The sequence below is a fragment of the Scardinius erythrophthalmus genome, assembly GCF_964197995.2.
Source record: "Scardinius erythrophthalmus genome assembly, chromosome: 11".
In the NCBI taxonomy this organism is placed as follows: Eukaryota; Metazoa; Chordata; class Actinopteri; order Cypriniformes; family Leuciscidae; genus Scardinius; species Scardinius erythrophthalmus.
Genome location: NC_138231.1, coordinates 41,986,523 through 42,009,197, shown reverse-complemented (window position 1 = coordinate 42,009,197; position 22,675 = coordinate 41,986,523). Strand labels below are relative to the sequence as shown.

General features: G+C 38.1%; 1 protein-coding gene across 4 annotated transcripts in view; it reads right to left on the bottom strand.

Annotated features, from left to right (window-relative positions):
• Window positions 1–13,426, bottom strand: part of senp6a (SUMO specific peptidase 6a) — a 31,992-nt gene extending 18,566 nt beyond the window's left edge. For 2 of the 4 annotated variants that reach the window (XM_081379068.1, XM_081379069.1), the window contains exons 1-7: window positions 12,995–13,423; window positions 8,956–9,019; window positions 8,182–8,279; window positions 7,084–7,233; window positions 4,883–4,944; window positions 3,731–3,819; window positions 990–1,374 (exon numbers count right to left, since the gene is read on the bottom strand). In XM_081379068.1, the coding sequence (XP_081235194.1) occupies window positions 990–1,374; window positions 3,731–3,819; window positions 4,883–4,944; window positions 7,084–7,233; window positions 8,182–8,279; window positions 8,956–9,009 (838 nt within the window). In that variant the 5' untranslated portion in view covers window positions 9,010–9,019; window positions 12,995–13,423. Of the gene's footprint in view, window positions 1–989; window positions 1,375–3,730; window positions 3,820–4,882; window positions 4,945–7,083; window positions 7,234–8,181; window positions 8,280–8,955; window positions 9,020–10,215; window positions 10,310–12,994 lie in introns of all 4 variants that reach the window. The other 2 variants (XM_081379066.1, XM_081379067.1) reach the window with 2 other exon arrangements.
• Window positions 13,427–22,675: the final 9,249 nt, after the last annotated feature.

The window sequence follows — 22,675 nt, the reverse complement described above, 5'->3', positions numbered from 1 at the left end:
TACGTATACGAGTGGTCAAGGGTGCTCACTGATATGCTCACAAAAATCGCTGCAAAATATGCTTTCCAACAGGTGTTTTACCATTCGTTGTAAAACTGTGGACCTATTTTTCCAAACGCCTCACACCCGTACATTCTTCCGTTGAGAGCTTGAATAATAGACACTCCAGCCCAGTTTCCGGCGGCGGAGTAATACCGTACCTCACAGCACATCCAATACAAGTCAATGGAGTTGGACAAAAACTACGATAAAACCTGTTGGAAAGCATCTTTTGCAGCGATTTTTGTGTGAGCATATCAGTGAACACCCCTGACCACTCGGTGAGTTTCATGTCTTTGTAAACAAAAGTTTAATGCGTTTTAGGAAGGATTGTTCCAGTGCACATATGCAGCCATTGTGGAGGTGGGGGGGAAAGCGAAAGAAACCTAAAATTCGGGACAGCAGCATGTGTCCAAATTTTAATCTTAACCGTTCTATTTCATCAGAAACGATCTGTAAACAGGGCTTTAAGTGTAAAATACCGGACTTGTCCTTTAACATGAGCATAGTGGAGGATTGATATTGACATCAGCAGGATTGATATTCAAAACGGTTTTTGCATGCGCTGCTTTGTTTACGGTTTGTGTATCTACTGTGTCGATTGCCCTTTTTGAATGACAAACATAGACAAATATATCTGGAAATATAGAGTTGTCTCATTTCCACGCAGACACAGAACGCGCATGCTAGCTGAGAGTCGGCTGTAGTTCTCGGTGTGTTCAAGTGCAGTTTTTCTGCCCCGACGCAGGCGACAACACAGTCGGCATTCATCAGCGCTAGTTCTTTGGCGTCTGCTTGGTGTGTCCCTAGTATGGACCTCTTTTATGTGCACCTTTCTAAGCAAAGCTAATCGAACCGGCTAACCGAAAACAACACGACAAATGTTTGAGATGATCGGTGTAGCATAATGTGATAAGGGATGTAAGAGTCTGAAGTGTAGTTGTACTTACTAGGGTCGTTTAATTCACATAGTTTGGTGGCCTGCTGTTTCTTGCCTCCAGCTGGCTTGTGTCCGTTACACGCTGAGCTTCCAGAAGTGGCGACGGCTCGTCCGTTGTGCGTCAGGAGCATGTTTCCATGGGTGATCCGCACCGATGGGTTTATTATGACGTCTAGCTGTTGAGAGCACCCCCCAGAGGGCGGCTCATAAAAGCTTCTGCTGATCTGAAGGCCGGGCGTCTGCGAGGGAACCGAGGGCCGAGTGGGCAGTGATGATGTAACAGCAGAAAGAGTCTCAGCAGGAAGGATATTTCCACAGCGGTCACATTTTACATGGTCCTCACTCGGCTGGCTACATTTACCACAAACTGTGAGGTAATCATCAGGTTGAAGGGGCTGCCGGGTGTGGGAAGACATCATTTAGACTTTATAACATTACACACTTAAAGGGATAGTTCACCCAAAAACTCTCATGTAGTTCCAAACCCGTAAGACTTTCATTCATCTTTGGTACACAAGTGAAGATATTTTAATGAAGTCTGAGAGATGCATGTCCCTCCACTGAAAGTCTATTCACCCAAACCTCAAGCCGCGTTTACATTACCCTTCAAATAGTGCAAATTGAAATTGCGAATTGAAAATACGGCCAATGGAAACACGTCATTTTCGCAAAAACTCACATTTATCGCAAAAAAGTTTACACTCGCATGAGGAGGTTTTTCAGGCAATTCGAAAAATAAATATTTTGCAAAATTGCAATGTAAACACTTTTTGCGCATTTACAGTCACCTGACGTAGACGACGCGGTGTGTGACAGAGTTCTTTATTAAATTCATAATAGACAGAAGAATCACAGGAAGACTGGATTCTAAACTTCAAATAAATGCGACAATCAAGACCTCGAAGCAGATCTGAGGGAGAAACACCCAGAAACACATCATATGTGCCGCTCACAAGTATTATAAGGGTCGTTCCTTACCATTAATGCAATTAATGAAAACACACATACGTCTCCTTCGATTAATAATAATGGCCAGTGCAGTGGCTGGGATACACATAAATCTACCAACGTCCGTTGCCATGATATTTGGAATGACATATCGCAAGAGAAAAAAAAAAATTCACAAAAGTTTTGCGCAAATCTGTAATGGAATTTCTGTCCTTCCTTCTGTCAGTTCAAAACGTTCATAATAAGGTCATAAAACACATCCATATGAATGGAGAAATTGAATCCAAGTCTTTCGAAGAGACACGATCGTTTTATATAATGAACAGATTTAATTCAGCCTTTTGTTAACATACAATCATTGATCAACGCACATGCATACAGCACATCAAATATGGTAAACAAAAGCTAGAATGAAGCTCATTGTTTCTCGCGCGTCAAGTGTAAATGTTTGAGCTTTTGTTTACCATATTTGATGTGCTCTATATTAGGGCTTCCCAAAAATGGTTTAACTGATAATCAGGATTATTTTGCTCAAAAATGATTTCACTCATGATTGATACGTTAGCTTTATCAAAAAAAAAAAAAAAAAAATCTATATCTATATATATATATATAGATTACAATTGTATTGATAAGCGTAAACTGAACAACTTCTGGTAATGCATGGTTTTGGTGAGTGCTTTGTAATTTGTCTTCATGTTTGAGATTTTATTAGAAGCAATTTATTTGCAAATGAGACAAACCACAGATCACTCCACAAATGCTAATTCATACTGACAGACTGCAAAGAAAAATACTCATCTTTTTTTCCTTTTAGCCATTTACATCTTTGAATAGTCTAAACACTATAAACAGATGGTGGCTATGTAGTTTTAATAAGCTTCTCTCAAAAGCTACAACTGTAAAATTCCTAATATTAATTCCAATAATTACAAATAATGTTTGATTTATACTTTTGTATGGTAGCAGAGAGCAAGTGCATTTATTCATCAGCCACAATGGCAAACAATATGGTCGATTTTTATTTATTAGTGCGTCACTGTGAGATGGTTCACTCAGATTTCTTGCGTCTAACTTACGCAACTTCTGATGTCGGAAATAGCGTAGTGCATCATGGCGTAGCGTAAATATCAGCAGTTCGTCGCATTACTCACATGAGTTGCGCTTTAGACTTAAGTGCGATCCGTACGTTCGTTTGGCCGGAAGCTCGTTATTTTACTTTATAAAGTCTTATATGAATATTTTTCTTACACAAACTCATTATTTTGCTTCAGAGGGCCTTCATTAACCCCCCGGAGCCACGTGGAGTTTATGATGGATGGATGGTTTAAGATGGCTTGAGGGTGAGTAAATCATGGGCAAATTTTAAAGTGAACTACTCCTTTAAGATAAAAGCTCAGTTTAGGGGGGATTTAAACTCTTGACATCCGGCACCCACAAGCAGGAGAAATAGTGGAGGCTTGAAACCAATGCAAGATACCGTTAATGTCAAATAAATAAATAAATGTTTTCAGGTCAAATAAACAGCAGGCCAATATCTCAATGATTATTTTGAATTAATACGACTAATGCTGCAGCTCTACTCTATAAACGCCTGTGTGAATAAAAGCCTAAATTAAATCTGTTCATCATATAAAGCCATCAGGTCTTATGGATTTGGAACAACATGACGGTGAGTAATTGATGACAGAACTTTACATTTTTGTGTTTAAGGGTTATGTTCAGTCAAAAATGAATAAACTACAAAAAAGCACATTTGACATGAATTATCATACATTTAAATGTAGAGCAAACCAATCTCACCTCAACTGGTTTGCCCACAGTATCAGGACTGCTGTTCATCGTCCGCCGTTTCTGATGGACACGTCTCTTAATAGCGATGTTTCCTGAATCTAGGGATGTACAGTGGAACAACAGTCATATATATCAATATGTTTTATAATAAATATAGGTAAGTATTTTATATGGCACTATTTACTATTTACTATATACTAATGACATTAGACATACAGTAATGATTGCTATTCAGAGCAGATAAAGGTGAAAACTATAACCAAGGCTATAACTTGTTTAGAGACAGGCATTGTTTTTTTTTTTTTTTTTATTACTTTATTTTTTTATTAAAAAGATCTTGCACATTTGACAATATACATTGGAGGCAAACTTTTCTGACATTTTCTGCGAAAGACACACTTGCATAATAACTCAAAAACAGGAATAAAGTGCGACTTATGCTTATTAATTATGCACTTTTCCAAACATAACATTTGGTCTGAAAACAAAAGAAGATTAGTATTTTGTATTGCCTAACATACATGTTGACCTTTTTGTGATTGCATGTCGACATAAACACAATAAAAAAAAAAAATTATAATAATTTTATATATAAAATAAAAATAAAACTATATACAAATGGTACAAGTGGATAAAATCTTGTATAGTAGAGACAGGCATTGTTAACAAAATAAACAATCAATCCAAAGCAAATGTGATGCAATTGCAAACTATATTGATTTGTGTTTTATTATGGGTACTATCACTTCCCCTTTTTGCTTGCAAACACTTTTCGGTTCGAGGTTCAGTTGTTGTGGCTTCAAACTACTTCCACTGTAGTAGTAGCCTGAGCTTCTCCCCTTTTATTTACAGACATGATATAAACACGCATGGATGAATGATTAAAGTATCCAGTTCAACTCCAAAATATAAATAATTACATTAGGTGTGATTAAGAATAAGGCAAAAACACAATTTCCAAGGGTTTTATGATATACTCACTCATTGTTTAAATTTTTTAATTTTGAACAAAAAGATTATATAGTGCAGCATTATCACTTTACTTGATTGCTCACAAAGTAACTCCAGTAACCAGTTCACACTCCTTTCTAAATTGATGCGCTCTGTATCTGTCAGTAAGTGAGAGGACTCATTAGTGCAGGAGCTGCTCTGTCTGCTTACCTGACATCGGTGGACACGTGAGAAGAATGTTCTCCAGCTCCACTCTTTGGATCAGATCAGATCTGCAGGAGACACACATTGGCAGACAGCATGAGAATTCAGAAATACAGCAGATCCGTCACATCTGACGTTCTGGTTTCAATTCACATTAGGCCCTCATTGTTTGGTGAAGGCGAGACACTACAGGTGAATAGGGTAAATTTTTAACTAGCAGATATCACCATGAAACTTTCCCAGTTGATTACCTACTTTAAGATGAGAATTTTTTTTTTTTGTAATTTAATGTTTAAATATGCAAATTAGGCAATATCTAATTAAATATGTGCTAATTTGCATACATTAAAAAAAAAAGAAATCTGAGGATCTGAAATATTGGATAAAGCCAGGTTAAAAATTATTTTTTCATTGTGTTCACATATTAGATGGTAAAAAAAAATACGGAGGGATTTATGGATATCTACTTTTGTTATCCTGTAAATCAGAATATACTGTCAATAGCCTTAAAAAAATGATTTTCGCCATGTTTTTTGTAATAAAATGTTATACAAATCAGGCTAGGAATAATATATTTACAAATCCCTCAGTAAATGTCTTCATAATATAACTAAGTACAAGACTGGAAAGTTTGGTGTATATCGGTGCTACTGAAGTGGAGATTTCGGACATGGAGTATAAGAGAAAAGTCATTTTGAGAAAACGGGCTTTAAAGATTTATCATCAGCCAATGAGATTGCGCATTCAGCCCTTTTACTTTCACGATTGGTTGCTGATAAAAAGGAAATGACCATATTTGGATCTGACAGCACTGTACAGGAGAGAGAGAGCTTCCTAACGGTGTGTGTGATGACAGGGTGATGGCAGAGATCGCGGAGCAGCGGGAGGATTAAGAACGCCAACTTTTGTTGAATTTATGAGAAATCTACAGACGCAAACAGACAAAGTGTAGTAAAATAAAGACCTAAATGTGTATTTCGGACTTTTTTTCACCACAAGTCTGAAAGAAGACATGTTATTGAAGACAAATATCCAAAAATCTCAAAATTGACCAGTAAAAAAAAAAAACAATGTTTTTGCCTGCCGTGTCTCGCCTCAATAATGACAAGTGGCAGCATGTTTACTATTAGGTTACTGTCGCTTTAAGGCACGTGACGCATCTAATATACGCGTATGACACACGCACCAGATTTTCTCTCAAATGTTTGCTTTCACTTTAGATATAACCAACTCTGCTTATATAAACCTTGTGTGTATTTGACAGTATTAGCGCAATGAACCTCAAAAGATAACTTAGTCCAGTCTCCAGGTGCTGTTTGACAGACTGTTAGTTCCTACGCTTCGCAAGTACGTGCTCAGAAAAGCACACGTTAGAACAGCTCTTCAGCACGCGAATGAAATGTTTAACCGGCAAGGCTTTAAAGCACATGCAAATAATTAACTTTTGTGAATTGCAGTGTCCCGTATCTGCATTAACATGTGATGTGTTTGTACGTCGCGTTGTGCAGTGTGTTGAGACGGAGGCGCCAGAACTGCGATTGATAGAATGCACTGTAACACGATACTGCGATATTTCTTCAAAAGCAGATCGTGGAGACATTTTAATCGCCCACGATCAAAAATTGTGATATCACACACCCCTAGTTTGAAGATGAAAAACGGACCAAACACAATGTTCTCTCTCCATTCCTGATTTCTAACACACACTCACAGCGTTCGGCTGGTCTTGAGGCTGTCAGAGCAGAAACTAAAGCTGCTGCTCTCTGTTTTCCAGTCGTCTCCAGGTACATTCATATAAATTGTGAGCTTATTTTGTCCATTAGATCAAAAGATCTAAAAAACCCATACATGTTCCCGCCCATAGATCCTCTCCTTGAACAAATCAGGACAGAAGTGGTTGAAAGTGGACAAAAGACACCAGATGTAAACTGGGTCATGTAAAATGTATGTAAAAAAATGTGTCTCCCTCATCTACTTATGGTCCGATCAACCAAAACACATCTTAACGCCAGGTGTAAAAGGGGCAAAATCAAAAACACAGAGGCTTATGTCTCATATTGTTTTATCTTTGCACTTGAAAACAGCTTACGGTTAACTAAAATCAAGGCAGTATTCCTCCCGATACTCATACTTCCAGTAGAGCATATTCTGACCTACTTGATGTTTGCACTTGTTACTCTGTAAAGTCAGCTGGTCCAGTGCCGTACCTTTGCTCCATCTTTCTGCTTGGAGAAGAGAACTGTGCGTGCTGGAAGAGCCGCCCCTGAACCACGACTCCTTGGGACGGTGCCGGGCTCATTATCAGATAGCTGGTTCGACTGGGGAGCGCAGACACACTCACTGAATGAGCTGCTTCACTGGGAGACCATGAACAGCAACAAAAGGCATGAGTATAAATATCTGATGGAAATACTTAAAGGGTTAGTTCACCCAAAAATGAAAATTCTGTCAGTAATTACTCACCCTCATGTTGTTCCAACCATGTAAGTCTTTCGTTCATCTTCGGAACACAAATTAAGATATTTTTGATGAAATCTGACAGAATTCTGACTCTTCCATAGGCTTCCAGAGTGACCGAAACTCGCCGACCCAGAATAGTTATTAAAAACATCGTTAAAATAGTCCAAGTGACTCCAGTGGCTCAATCTTAAGTATATCAAGCGACGAGAATACTTTTTGTGCGCAAAAACAAACAAAAATACCGACTTTATTCCACTATTCAATTCCTTCTCTCTGGGCCTCGTAGTGTTTTTGCGCTGCGCGTCTGTGTTGCACGTCATCACGCATCACACACATGACCTGCTTCGGCCAATAGTGAGCCTACGTGGTGACGTGTAACACAGACGCGCTGCGCAAAAACACTACGAGGCCCAGAGAGAAGGAATTGAATAGTGGAATAAAGTCGGTATTTTTGCACAAAAAGTATTCTCGTCGCTTGATATACTTAAGATTGAGCCACTGGAGTCACTTGGACTATTTTAACGATGTTTTTAATAACTATTCTGGGTCGGCGAGTTTCGGTCACTCTGGAAGCCTATGGAAGAGTCAGAATTCTGTCAGATTTCATCAAAAATATCTTAATTTGTGTTCCGAAGATGAACGAAAGACTTACATGGTTGGAACAACATGAGGGTGAGTAATTACTGACAGAATTTTCATTTTTGGGTGAACTAACCCTTTAAAGAATATTGCTAAAAAGATTTTAGTTTGCAATGTATTTCTAATTAATGGAATTATTAAATAACACTAAGCTATAACATTTATATATTAAATACTCTTTTTTACCCAGGGGGATAAATACATACCTAAGCTTGCCAGTTCTGTTGAGAGGTCTTAATTGATTTGGACGTCGCTCGTGAGTCTCCACAGAGCCATTAGCACTGAAGCTCTTCATGGATGGAGTCTGCCAGAGACAGATCAGAGCGCTCAGGGTCATAGTTCAACACACCTGAGACCAGGGCTAAACATGTAACTCCCCACAATTACACTATATGGCCACGAGTATAATACCTTTATAATTAACAGTTTGTTTATTCCAGCTAATGCTGGAAGGACTCATATGTCATACATTGACATTCTAGAAAACTCTGTATTTGACACTTTGTTGCAACAATTAAAATGTATAAACATTGGGTGAAAAATTAAACTAACTGTGTGCAATTATAATACATACTACATCTATTATATTAATGTTATATTTTACAACATGTAGTTCATCTATATATAATATACTACAATTATAATATATAATGTAACTAACTTTAACTTTATATAATAATAATATAAATGTAATTTTACATAAAAAGTAACATCTTTGAGTAACCTGTAGAACAGCCCCTGTAATGATGCATCCAAACAACAGAATTGGTCCTGTAATACTACATGATACTTCAGCTGGTATTGTACCATAACATGTAATTAGGTATGAAGTACGTTTAGCACCATCAGACCAAAACAAACTCTGACCCAGAGGGGAGCAGGAAAGAGAAAGACAGGCAGGATTGGGGCTCAATTATTGAAAGATAACTGAAAGACAATGAAAGGAAAATGAGCATATGAGAGACAGAGAGAGTAAATACCTTGATTCCCTCAGGTGAAAGCTCCTGCTGGCCACTCACTCGCTCCATGGTCATAAGGGCAGCGCTAGCGGACAACAAGAGAGAGACACTTAGGATGTTTTCACACTTGGTTTGATTGCTTAGTCCGAAGTGTTTGATTCTTAAGACCCTGATACACTTCAAGTAAAATCTTCGATTTCACTGGAAGTATATCAGGATCTTATTCCCTAACACCACAGGTCTCTTTTCATGCATTTTCACTCCCTACATTTCAAGTGGATTTAATCTTATGAATGTGGGGTTTCAGGGAATGAGGAATGCTTGTCTTCACAAATAAGAGATAAGGGGAATATTTCAAGGCTTCATGGGATGTTGTGGTAAAGCAGACTGGTGTAACACTGTTGGTCAGACGAAGTCTGGGCATTAAAACATAAGCAACTAAGATTACTCGATAAATAAACCCTGCTTTTTTATATAATTATTACTTCATGTCCTGCTTTCTGCTCATCTCTGTCTCTCAGTCAACGTCTTGGCTGATGAAAGACTGTTAACACAGTTTTGGGTGCCACACACTGATTTTGGGAACCAGACAAGTCTGACTTGCTGTTGACAGGTTTTGGATACCAGACAAAATGGATATCTTCTGACAGGATCCGGCATCCAGGATTGAATCTACTATTTCTGACGTGGAGACTCGATCTAACAGGTTTGCTGATATAAACCCGACTTCATAAACACTTTCAGACAAACCAAATCCTGGCATCACACAGATTCAGTTCTAGAGTGAAAACTGAGAGAATGGGAGATAAATCAGCCTGCTCTTTTCCATACAATAAAAGCAAAGTGACCCGGGGTTGTGCGCCAAAAAAAATCCATTTGTCCATAAACCAAGTCTATTTCAAGTCATGCATTTATTATTCATACCTTTTTTTTTTTTTTTTTTTTTTTTTAAAGCTTGACAGACCTCTAGACACTATGCTTTTATTGTTATGAAAAGAGGACCTTAAACATTCTTCTAAACATCTCTTTTTCGAGTGCCGATGAAAAAAGTAGCATCTGTCAGCGAGCCGTAGCGAAACAATGACAAGTGAAGTCCACTTTCAGCAAAAGATATTTGATTGTAGCTTTTCGTCTGCACAGCGGACCACTAGGCATATAGTTTTCTATCTTCTCTTTGACCTTGATGTTTCTCTGTTTACCACAGTAATATGGTTTGACTCAAAGCGTTGATGCAGAGATGCTTGAGTGGGCTGTAAGCTGCACTGTGCTGAATGACCTTACTCATGTCTGCTGTCGTCTTCACTATCATCTGAGAGAGAACACCTCCAGGACTGCTTAAAGCCTCCATCTCTCCTGTCCTCACACTTATCCAGGGCTATCAAACACATGAGAACAGCGTATCAGAGCACAGCCATACACAGGATTATATCATGAGGTATCAATTTACCTTGATCTCTTTCCCTTGAGTGGAATAAGAAATAAGAATGAGATGTAAATATACATCAACTTTCAGAACTGCAACATGCATTTATTGAGATGCAATGAGCTGTATCTTGGCGATCAGCTCACCCAGTAACAGTTAAACTACCACTAAAGGGCTTGTAATGAGACTTTTATTCACCAATGATGTATTAAATTGGTCAAAAATTCAAAGACATTTATAATGTTACAAGCTACACTGCCCAGCAAAAATAAAGTCGCTGTTAGGATTTAAAAAGGAAAGTGCTTAAGAGTGTTTGATTGGATCATTATTGCTGCGATCATCATGTTTCTATCATGTCATATGTTTTGCATCAGTTCTTCTAACCCTAATTATGGAGTGTGTAGCTTTTCATTTCTTAAACAACCATGTAACAAATTGTGTAAGAATGGTTGAAAGAGCAAAATATAATGCGTGTGTAAACAGTATGTTGGATCCGTGCATTATGTCTCAAAGTCCCCTTGTAGTTAATTTAATCCCTTAAAACTCATCTTTGATCACCATAATGACATATTTAAAAGTTTTTCTCTTGATAAAAATTATTCATGCCTTACAATAGCTTGAATATAACTTGACACCCTTGCCTCATTAAGTATACACGGTTCTATGAATATGCAAATGAGGCCCGCCTCCACTCACTCAGCTCAGAGATCCACTGGTTGACGATCACACGTTGATCTGATTGGTTACAAGGTAGTTTGTGACGTCAGAAACACCAGCGATTTCAAACCGTGTTTTTGACACTGTCTTTGGTTCACTGCAGTTTTAAGGAGAAAATACTCCAATATTGACTTATGAATTTGCACATAGTTTGTCTTAAAGCATATTAAAAGCATATACACAACATTAAAAGCTTGTTTTTCACCACAGGGGGACTTTAAAGTGACAGCAGCCTAATGTTTCTGCTACTGTCTGTATCCTTAATGTTAATTAAACTACAAAAGACAAAGAGAAAATCTCTCAATGGTCTTGACTGAATAAGCTTTGAAACTTCAATAAGGATTATTCTATATTTAAGCTAATTTATACATTAGAGACTTTGCAGTGTTATTTTACATTTTATTACTTTAAATTTGAATTTCTGTCCTTTAAACAACTGTTAAACCTACCTAAACATGAAAAGCACTGTTTATATCAGTTGTATGTTTGTTCTATTGTATTTAATTGTGCCATTGTTCATACTTTGATTATTTGTTATTATTTTATTACTGCCCGTTTACTTGTCATTAATAATATTTGAATTTTATATAGGATCGTTTTTTTAGAATCAAGAATTGTGAGATTTTACTGGTATTTGAAATTCGGTGTCGAGGCCTTATTTATTAAAGTAAAAAGATCCTTAAAGTTTCGATTCTGGACTTTGATTTGTCTGCCTAGATGCTGTAGTCATTACTAGTAATAGATAAACAAATATAGAAACTCTGGAGACCTAGAGGGAATGGGACCTGTTTCTGAATGTGTATCGGGGAGCAGTACTGTTCTGGGTTTCAGCAGCAGTTTATGAAAAATGACTTTTTTTGTCCTTAAAACTATTTTTTACATCCAGGAGCAATGCAATAGTGGCCTCCCTTTTGTCTTCAGATTCCTGAACCACTGGCCCAACTTGAGACCAATAGCATTGAGACCTAACAGTGTTGACAGACTGGAGTAATGTAATAGGAACATTTAGCTATTTGTTTTATATTATTAAAATAATACTGGTTCTGAGAACAACTTTTCTAAATGTCAAACTTAAAACCCAAACTCAGCACAGACCTTCAGACTGTTACAGACAGAGAGGTGTTTACTACAGTTTTTATGGCTGTCCTATTTACCTGTCCTGCAGTGAACATGAATTAGCCTCATCTTTATACTTTTTCAAACTCAAGTTGTAAAATGCAGGGACCTTTAGATCTCCAGACATTTTTCCTTTAAAAGTGCAAGAGCAGTCAACATAATGTGTAAAAATTTAATAAATGCATTTTATGTATTTTGAAGGCAATATTTTGAAGGCAATATGATACTGCTGATAACAACATATTCTTTCATAGTCATTCGTATCAGAGGAAATAACATTAACGTTATAATATGCAACAACTGTACACAATGTATCACTGTATGAGATTGGGGCCCACGCTAAAACAGTGAGAAACATGGCTAAAACATCTACAGACAGCAGTGATGAATGCAAATAGATAAAGTCTTGTTAATTTTTGATGCAAGCCAGAATGAGCACATTTAGTATGTTTTAATGTCATTTTTTTATTCAACGATTTCAGAGGTTTGTTTATATCGTCTCATAGCATCAGGCCTCAGTTTGTTTTAGCATTCATACACTGAAATAAACGCTTTAAAAAGAGGACATACCTTTAAACTGCACGTGTAATACAATGCACTTTAATTAAAGTATATTTGTTGTTTAATGACTTCAGATGCGTGTATTTTTCCTGTGAATGGAGCTGCACGGTTAGCATGTGAGCTAACACACACACGGTGAAAACTAACGGATAATACTCACATTTCTACACGAGCACAAGACAAACAGCTCATTAAAACACAATAAAGACAAATAAACACAAACGAATAAGTCTTTTGACTTACCTTCAATAAATATACTCTTTTTATGATTCATTTTGGTCCATCTCTTCTTCAAACGTGTTTAACGTTAATCTCGCGCACTGCACTCAAGCGATTTGTCACTCCAACAATTAAAACACTTTAATATTTCACATTTGATTCAATGTGTTCACATCCCAATCTGACTCAAATTCAGTATACGTCAAATTATGTCGCTTTGTGCTTTTCAGTCCACCTTCAGTCCAAAGGAGCAGAAATCCAGCTGAAAACAGGATCAGTGTGGAAAATATCCGTTTTACTGCGGCGATAAAAGCTTATTAAGGTAATTACTCGACCAGTGTGGGAGATTAAAATGCATTTATAAAAATATTACATTTTAAGACATTTTTTTGTGAAACTCTGAGCGGTTAAAGTGCATTATTCTGCAGCATGAAGCGCTATTGAGTCACTTCCGCCGAGACTTTTGTGCAATATCAGTAAAACGTCGTATAGCTCGTCATATTTTCAATAATCTATTTGCTAGTGCATTGGTACATTTTTATTAAATCTAAATATTTATCTAGAATATAACCATCATGGTGTGAATGGCTATGGCATTTTTTCCCGCTCAACTCATAATATTAATATTAAGGACCAGGGGACATTTCAGCCTGGTTTTACAGACAGGGTTTAGATTAAGCCAGGATTAGGCTTTAGTTCAATTAGGAAATTTAAGTAGTTATTAAAAACGTGCCTTAGAGAGAGAGAGAAAAAAAAAACATATTACTGGTGTGCATCTTGAGACAAAACAATGGAACTGACATTATTTTAAGATTGTCAGTGCAAGTTGCTTTCAGTTAAACATCTCAAACATGCAATTTAGTCTAGGACTAGGCTTAATTTAGCCTTGTCTGTGAAACTGAGGGTTGTTGTTGTAGACTGTAAAAAAATAACTCTATACATTTTAATGTCCATGCATAATTTTGGGGGTAGCTTGTAAACAAAAATTTCACCACATTAAAATCAAAACTTATTTGTAACTATCAAACACACCTGAAGAAGGCAATCAAGCAGATGTTGGACACACGGTGCACGACATCAGAGCTCCAGTTTCACCATGTCATATGATGTCACTATTCTCAAACATTACATTATATTAGCTTACATGAGCCGTCAAAAAATAGAAAATAACAAGACAAGATTATAGAGAATGCTAACCTATAAAGCGTGAATGGATGCATTTCTGTGTGCCATTGGCAAATATTACAAATCTCCAAACACATGGCCTCCAAACATATACATCAAAAAAGTAACAATTAGTTGGCAGTTACTCTGCAATACTCTAATAAGAGTTACAACAGGAAATAAGATACAGATTACATCAAATATTTAAATGATCAAACATTTCTGGTAACACTTTACAATAGGGTTCATTAGTTAACATTAGTTAACTACATTAGTTAGCATTAACTGAACTTATACAGCATTTATTAATCTTTGTTCATTTTAATTTCAACATTTACTAATACTTTATTAAAATATTGTTAACATTAGTTAATGCACTGTGAACTAACATGAACAAACAATGAACAGCTTCTTTTTATTAACTATAACAAAGATGAACTAATACAGTAACAAATGTATTGCTCATGGTTAGTCCATGTAAGTTGTAAATGTAAATACATTAACTAATGTTAACTAATGAACCTTACTGTAAAGTGTTACCACATTTCTCTAATTTCACCCAAAGGAGCTGCCAACCAATCTGTTCAGATGTAACTTTTTCCTTTAGCTATACCATCGCAGAATTACACACAGGATAGTGGGATGTCATGTAGCATCTGTAGATACATCTGTGCTGTCCTCAAAATCAATCGGATGAAGGCATCTTTAGTACATCGTTAAGGGGGAGCGGGGAGCGTGTAGGTGGTGTGGTGGATTTTAATAGATAAAATAGTAAACTATATCAAACTAACCATGTCTCTAACATCTAACCTTACTTCCTTTTTCAGGCCTAACATGATAACACTTTGAAACACAATGTACTAAAACATTCTGTCCTGTGCTTTTGAATGTTGTATGTTGTGTTGCCATACCCCTTTTACTTTGGTTGTGTGAGTGTAAAAATAACACATTTGGGAACTGAAACTAGACAGATGACTAAATTTGAACCTTGTGATTAACAATGTAGTAATCCTTAAAACAAAGTTTGCTTTACCTAGTAACAGAAGGGTTTGCATGTGAAGAACCAATCAAATTCATATAATTTTGCCATACCTCCCTATTCTATAAAAACTGTTGTATTCGTGTTAGCTGGTGGGATTCTCAATGGAATTTGTCTGAGATCCTCTGGCCTTGCTTCTTCTTGGGGGAGATTCTCTAAGAACTGCTCAAGAGATCCTCCGGCCGTAATTAAAGCATTTGAAGGACATTTGCTGAGGTCTGTTTGTCGATTATTCCTGCGCAGGAAGTAAGCTAGTTACAGGAACAGGTTTAGCACCCAGCTAATGTATCCTAGAGTATAGGATTAGACTCAGCCGCCGTCAATGTGTAGATGCGCTAGAGTATAGGATTAGACTCAGCTGACGTCGATGTGTCGACGCGCTAGACTTAGGCCCAGGTAGACTTAGGTCAGATGAGATAGTTAGGTTAGACTTAGATAGACTTAGTTAGGTTTAGGGAAAAATCTACGACAGCGTTCATACCGGCAACATGTGAGAAGTGCCGGAACGCAAGAAAAGGTGAAGGTACGCTACAGATGAAACTATTTCTGTGTACCGGCCCATTTCGAGCACTGATCTCTACTTAAAGAATGATGAAATAACATCTGTACAGAACCCTAGGGTGAATTCAGGGTGATTGGGACTTTTTGCCATAGATATGACTTGGAAAAATTGTCCCAATCAACCTGAATTTACCCTATCTGCAAGTAACTTCAATGTTAGACTGACTCTCGCACTTGGGAGCCTCAAACACCTCTGATACTTTGAGAAAAGGCCAACGAAAACTGGCGAGTGGAATTTGCATTTCCACTCCCCCGGACATACGGGTGTAAAAGAAGATGGCGTGCATTCACTTATTCGGATTTGTTCTTCGGAGCCGAGTGGTTGTGATAAACAATCGCTCTGCCCATTCGCCTCTGTAAGAAGACTGGGTACAGCCTCTCTCTCTCCCTGTCTCCCTAAAAGAGCAAAACACAGACGGAGAGTGTCTTTTTAAAGATGCCTATCCACATGTGTGTTTCTGGATGCGGTCGATATCTCTTATCCTCGGACTGCCATGATGTCTGCCTCATGTTTTTGGGTCGTACCCACGCTGACAAAGCTTTCATGGATGGTTCATCTCCTCACTGAGCACGTTTACATGCACACCAGTACGCTGATAACTCACAACAATCAGCTTACCTGCTGTCGGGTTTACATGCAAACCAACGCAAGTAACCCGCATTTACAAGACTTTATTAATAAATCAGCTTATTTCCCGGTAGGGACGCCAAAACATAATTTGCGTATCTGACTTTGAGTATTTCATTTGTTATGTCGTTTGTGATGTTAAATAAAGCATTAAAAACTGAAAAAGAGTATTGCAACATGTCAGCGGGAAAATTACGGCTCATATATTATCCTCTCATGCAGTTACAGATGCAGCATTTTGACTGCATTTTGGAAAGAGTGTGATCAAGAAAGTGTCTGAGTTTGTGATATATTACTGCAAAACTCTCGCTCAGTCTGGAATGGATGCACTTAAATCCACAGTAAGGATGCGTTCCTGTCATATACTGTATCACACAAGCGCACATCAATAAGCAGAAAGCAGGTAAATGCATTTACATGCTGGGTGAATTTGCCGTAAGGGGCAAAAATCCAGCTGTGACGATCGGGTTATGCTTAAGCCATTTATGACCTTCCTTTGATAAAGGAAAACGGGTTAACGTGTTATGATGATGTGCATTGATGGCTTATTAAGCATAATCGGGTTAAGAACGTGCATGTAAACGCACCCACTGTGAGAACATGACCATTGCAACGCTGCGGTCGAAACTCCTTCCCCCGGTCCTTCTGCAATGCACAAGGCCATGACGGCAAGCACTGAGGGCGATATGAGGACTACAGAGGAGCGTTTCCCCATGGAGCTGTACCGTACCTGTAATGCCCAAGTCAGAAAGGACAGACAGGATGTTCTGGTGGTTCACAGTGTCAAAGACAGAAGACCGGTCCAGTAGAATAAGAATAGATGATCTGAAGTTCGTTCTTGCCAGCCAAAGAGTTTCAGCAATAGTCAGCAGGATGGTCTTAGGCCCCATTTACACCTGGTATTAAAATGTGTTTTTGGCGAACGCTACATACAGGTGTAAACAGGGTGTAAAGCGTTTTCAGCTTCCAGAAGTAGTCGAGAATGCATTAGTAGACACTCATGTGGTTGAATGTCTTCAACCATCCGCTCAAAGAAATCACTATCAGGACAGAAGTGATCGAAAGTGGACACAAGAGACCCTTAGACCCTGTTTACACCTGGTATTAAGATGTGTTTTGGTCGATTCGGATCACAAGTAGACGAGGGAGACACATTCCCGTTTACACCTGGTGTTTTAATCCGGCTCTTTTGTCCACTTTCAAACACTTCTGTCCTGATTTCTTCAAGGAGAGGGTCTATGGGCGGGTAAATGTTTGGGCTTTTTCAGATCTTTCAATCTAATGGACAAATAAGCTCACGCAGTTTATATGAACATGACTGGAGATGACTGGAAAAGAGCAGCAACTTTAGTTTCTGCTCTGACAGATGCAAGACCAGCCGAACGCTGTGAGTGTGTGTTAGAAATCAGAAATGGTGAGAAGAGAACATTGTGCTTGATATACGTTTTTCATCTTCAAACCAAACTTGGGTCTTCTGCTGACAAAGTTTAAATCCCGTCTGGCTAGAGCTCTTCCCATGTTTATGCATTAGATCAGTAGACGGAGAGTAGACGGTCTTTTGTGGCTGTTCAAACGCATTCGACCACATGAGTGTTTACACTACAAAAGTAATTCGGTCGAATGTGTTTTCAACTACCTCTGGAAGTGTTGGAAAGTGGACGAGCTCAAAACACTTGACCCCGTTTACACCTGTATTTAGTGTCGTCCACTTGTGTTGTCCACAAGTTCTGTGAGAGAAAAGCAGAGCTAATTGAACACATCTCTTTTAAAAGTTTCTGAAGAGATGCTGGTCTGTAGTTTTCATCTGCTGTAGGATTAAGTGTTGTTTGCGTTTAGCTGTGGCCCGTGGGGTTACCAGAGCCTGCTTAAATGCAGAAAAAAATGGGAAAGTGGTCCAAGATGTCTTGATGATGTCAGAGCAGGTTTGGCAAATCTCCTGTAGAAGGTGGGAGGAGATCTAGGGAGGAGAATTTTGTAAATATTTTCCAAGTGTCTGAAGTGTTGCTGTTTATTTTGATAGTAAAAGACCATGGCAACAGAACACTAGAGGAAGAAGAGGACAGGAGAGACTGAAACTTGCTCCGGTCATCTGGTGTCATTTCCCCTGAGCAGCTTTGAGCTTTGTTCCATGGTCACGAAGGGCATCTGTGGGCCGAAGGCTGGAGATGAGAAGACTACTGTCAGAGAGTATCAGCAGTTAATTCAACATCAAGAGAAGAGAAGTGGTTAGTGGATGCCGAGATCACAGAGGAAAAGCCAGGACGTTATCAAGTGCACTCATTCAAACCCATAATGCACTGCAATAATAAGTGTAATGTACATTCAATGGCTAAATAATACCCATAATGCACAGCGAGAGTCACATGTCGAATGAATTTCCGTGTCCGATCAGAAAAAGCTGAATCATCCATCCATCCATTTTCTAAACCGCTGGTCCAATGTGGCAACAGCGTAATATCATACAGGTATTAATTCATTTTTACTTGATTAGTAAATTGTTTAATTGAGGTTTATAAATGCTAGTAGTTTCCATGACAGAGTTCAAGATAAATCTTTTCATGCAGGAGCTGCTAGTTTGATAAGTTTTAGATGATTATTAAACAGCAAGCACAAACTCTGCAAAAGCGGCAGCCCTTCCGACGCACTCAGTGTCCGAATTCACTCACTCGTTTTCATTCACTCCTTCAAGTGGACTATATTAGTGGAGTAATGTAGGGAATAGTGCATGAGGGTATAGAGGGCGATTACAAACACAGCTCGTGTCTTGCAATCTCTACTACTGAGCTGGTGAGTGGAGTCAGGTTTGTTCGATGAGGGAGACATACAAAGGGTGCTTCTAATTTTTTATTTGTGCAACCTCATTTCCTTTCTTAGCTGAGCTCGACCCCCTCAGGATGGAGGAGGAAGCATTGTTGCTCCTTGTTCTTCACCTCCTTCTGCTGCAATTAAAGAATTGAGATGTCCTTCAAGATGCCTGAGTTGGATGGGTTTTCAGGTCATGGGCCGGAGGACAGAGGACGAGGAAACATCACTTTGAGTATTAAGAAACACCCAAAATATGCAGTGGTGGGGGATTTTAGGGTACGTTTACACGACAACGATACGCTTAAAACAGAAAAGTTTTTCCTTTGAGTTTTCCATGTACAGGCGACACCATTGTCAAAGCGATCACCATTCACACGGATCCGCGAAAACGACTAAAAACACTGTATTCTGCTGCCAGATCATTAGATGGCGATGAAACATTACAGACTGAACACGTAATACGCATGTGCATGACATTATCGTCCTCAGAGATTCACGTTTTTGTTGTTTACACAGAGACCGGTTTCAAAAACTTACATTTTTAGTTGAAAATGGTATCGTGTTTACAGCCCCTAAGAAGCACTGAATTACAGGGGTTCCCAATCCTGTTCCTGGAGATCTACCTATACCTGCAGAGGTCATCAGACCCTGATCCAGTGCACCTGAAGATCTTAATCAGCTGCTTCAGGTGTGTTCTCCAGGAAGGTAGATCTCCAGGAACAGGAGTGAGTAGGCCTACCCCTGACCTAAACTGTTCTAGAGGGCAGTATTAAACAGTCCAGCAGAGGGCGCTGTCAATCTGGTGATTCTGGCAAGATTTTCACACTTTACACTTTGTACAGATGTGACAATAAAGTCAGTGAGATATTTTATTTTTGAAAGAAGATGCGTGTCCACCACGGCTGCATTTATTTGATGAAAAATACAGTCAAAAACAGTAGCTAATATAGCCTATTGCAGGATTTTTCTAACCTGACGTCTTCATACTCAGATTCTAGTCAGATAATGATTTCTGATATCAGTATATACTGCTCCATTGGGCTGTGATGTAATTATGGGGCGTGTTTCAACCGAACCCCAATATTATCTGCACTCAATTGGATAGACCTAGGCTACAACCAATCAGAGCAACGGAGAAAGTGACTCAACTGCACGCACGTAGTATAATAAGTGTAAACGATCTTTGCCGGTGTTGTAAAAATCATTTAAGGATTATACACGGAGTACTTAGCCTACCAACACTTTTGAGATAAATAGTAAAGGTGAATGCATATACGAACAAGTTCTCCGTTTAGGATAAGAACCATAGACTGAAAAAAATGACAGAACTCGACAATACAGCAAACAAATCTTCTTTGCGCTCTTTGGGACGTGGATGATTACGTTACTGTTGATCATCTGTCAATCATCGTATAAAGCCCGTCCTGACAATTTGATTGGTCCCGAACAGCTCTGGTTCGAGCATAGTTGCAGACAAGTCCAGACCGAACTTCCCGACCTCAGATGTTGTGGACGGGATAAGTTCGGCTGTCATCCAGGCTAGGATTTTTCAGGATTCTTTGATGAACAGAAAGTTTGAATAACAGCATTTGTTTGATATAGATTTGTTTTATTGTAGAAATTAATGTCATGTTAGATCAATTTAAAGTGTACTAACGGAATAAAAGTACTAATTTCTTTTTAAAAAGCCAAGTATTTTACACTGAAAGTGTTTTATATATAGGCCTACACTATTATAGGCCTCATGTCTTATAAACTACTTGTACTTGTACTTGTAAAATTTGAGTTTGAGTATATAAATATATGAATTTATTAAAAAATAGTACAATAATATAAGAGTAGAGTTAACTCATGCAAAATAATTAATACAAAATGACACATCGTAATATTTTTCCAACGCCAATTATGATAATATGATACAAAGTGCAAGAAAGATGTGATTTAAATATTTTTCATGACTTTGAAGTTGGACATGATGATAACGACACATCTTCAGAATCACTAGAAATTATTTTTACTTCAGCAACCACAAAATAAAATCTGACAGGTCAAACAGATCCTCTCAGGTGCAGATGAATCAATGAATAACATTAACAGTAGAGGGCAGCAGAGAACAATTCAAATCATATTCCTACTGATGTCATTCTTAATTTCAGTAGTTATAGAAACCTTTATGCAACATCACACCTGCAGCTGAACAAAAAAATAAATAAATGAAAACAGCCCATATCATCCTATCACTGTATGTGCTCAATACAAAATTAAAATAAATACGCAATATCTCAGAATCTGCACTATTTCTGGGTAACGAATCAAATTTGTGGCAATGACCATGTTAACTTTATAATCTTTGAACAAAAAAATTCCTTGCGTCGAGATGATCAATGATAACATAATCATCAGCTTCTATCTCAACTCAAGTGGATGTTGTAATAATACATAAATTAATTTGACCAAATACTTAATATTTTCAAAATATTATCCATTCACGTTTCAGTCAAACTATTAAACTCATCTTATTTGAACATCCTAATTTATGTAAGGAAATCTGACATTTAGATTAAGCCATCTTTGTCTTAATAACGTGGTCAGTGTCACAGAATGAGTGACCTGGAAATAGTACTTTATCATTTGATGTCCTAATATTCTTGTTTTACATTTTTCAAAAACTTGTCCTGCTTATTTAGAGGTTAAAATGTAAAATAAAATCTTACTCTATTCTGCCATCTATGGTGTACAAGCTATTGTAAACTTACCAATAATAGATCTAGCTATCTATTATTATTGTATATGTAAATGAAAATTTTAAAATATTATATCCAGGATAGTGTTTGTCTGTTTTGTGTGTGCTTGTTTAGATATGTGTGTATAGCACAGCAGTGGGGTGAGTGTGTGTACGTCCTGTCCACAATAGTGCCCCTCTCATAGACAATGAGGCCCGGCAGAGAGCGGCCTGCGCTCCATTATACCCATAATCCCCATGGTATTGTGCTCCGCCGAGAGAGAGAGCGAGAGAGACAGAAAGAGAGAAAGAGGGAGGAGGGACAACCGTGAGCTCATCCTAAACAACTCTCATCCAGGGTCAGATTCACAGAGACACACAAAGAGAGAAAGAGAGAGAGAGAGAGACAGAGAGACGGGAGAGAATGGTGGAAAAGAAACAATCACAGAGACACGTTTGAAATGAAAGAGATGGACAGGAAATAAAGGTTTCAAAAAAAGAGGTCAAATAAAACTAGATTTTTACACAAGAAAATACGAGTGGTGCTTGCCGGTCAAAAACTCGCCATGCACCCTGATGTGTGTGTTCTGGTTGCTTTGTTACTGTTGCGATGCTTAAAGGAGAACTCCGGTCAATTTTAACATTGAGCTCATTTTTTTGTACATTTGGAGTGCTGTCAATACAGAGAACAACGACAAAAATCGGTGTTGCCTACACCGAGTTATTCTATTTTTAAAATTTTCACCCTGTTGACTTCAATGGGGCAAGTACTAAACCTGCTTTTAG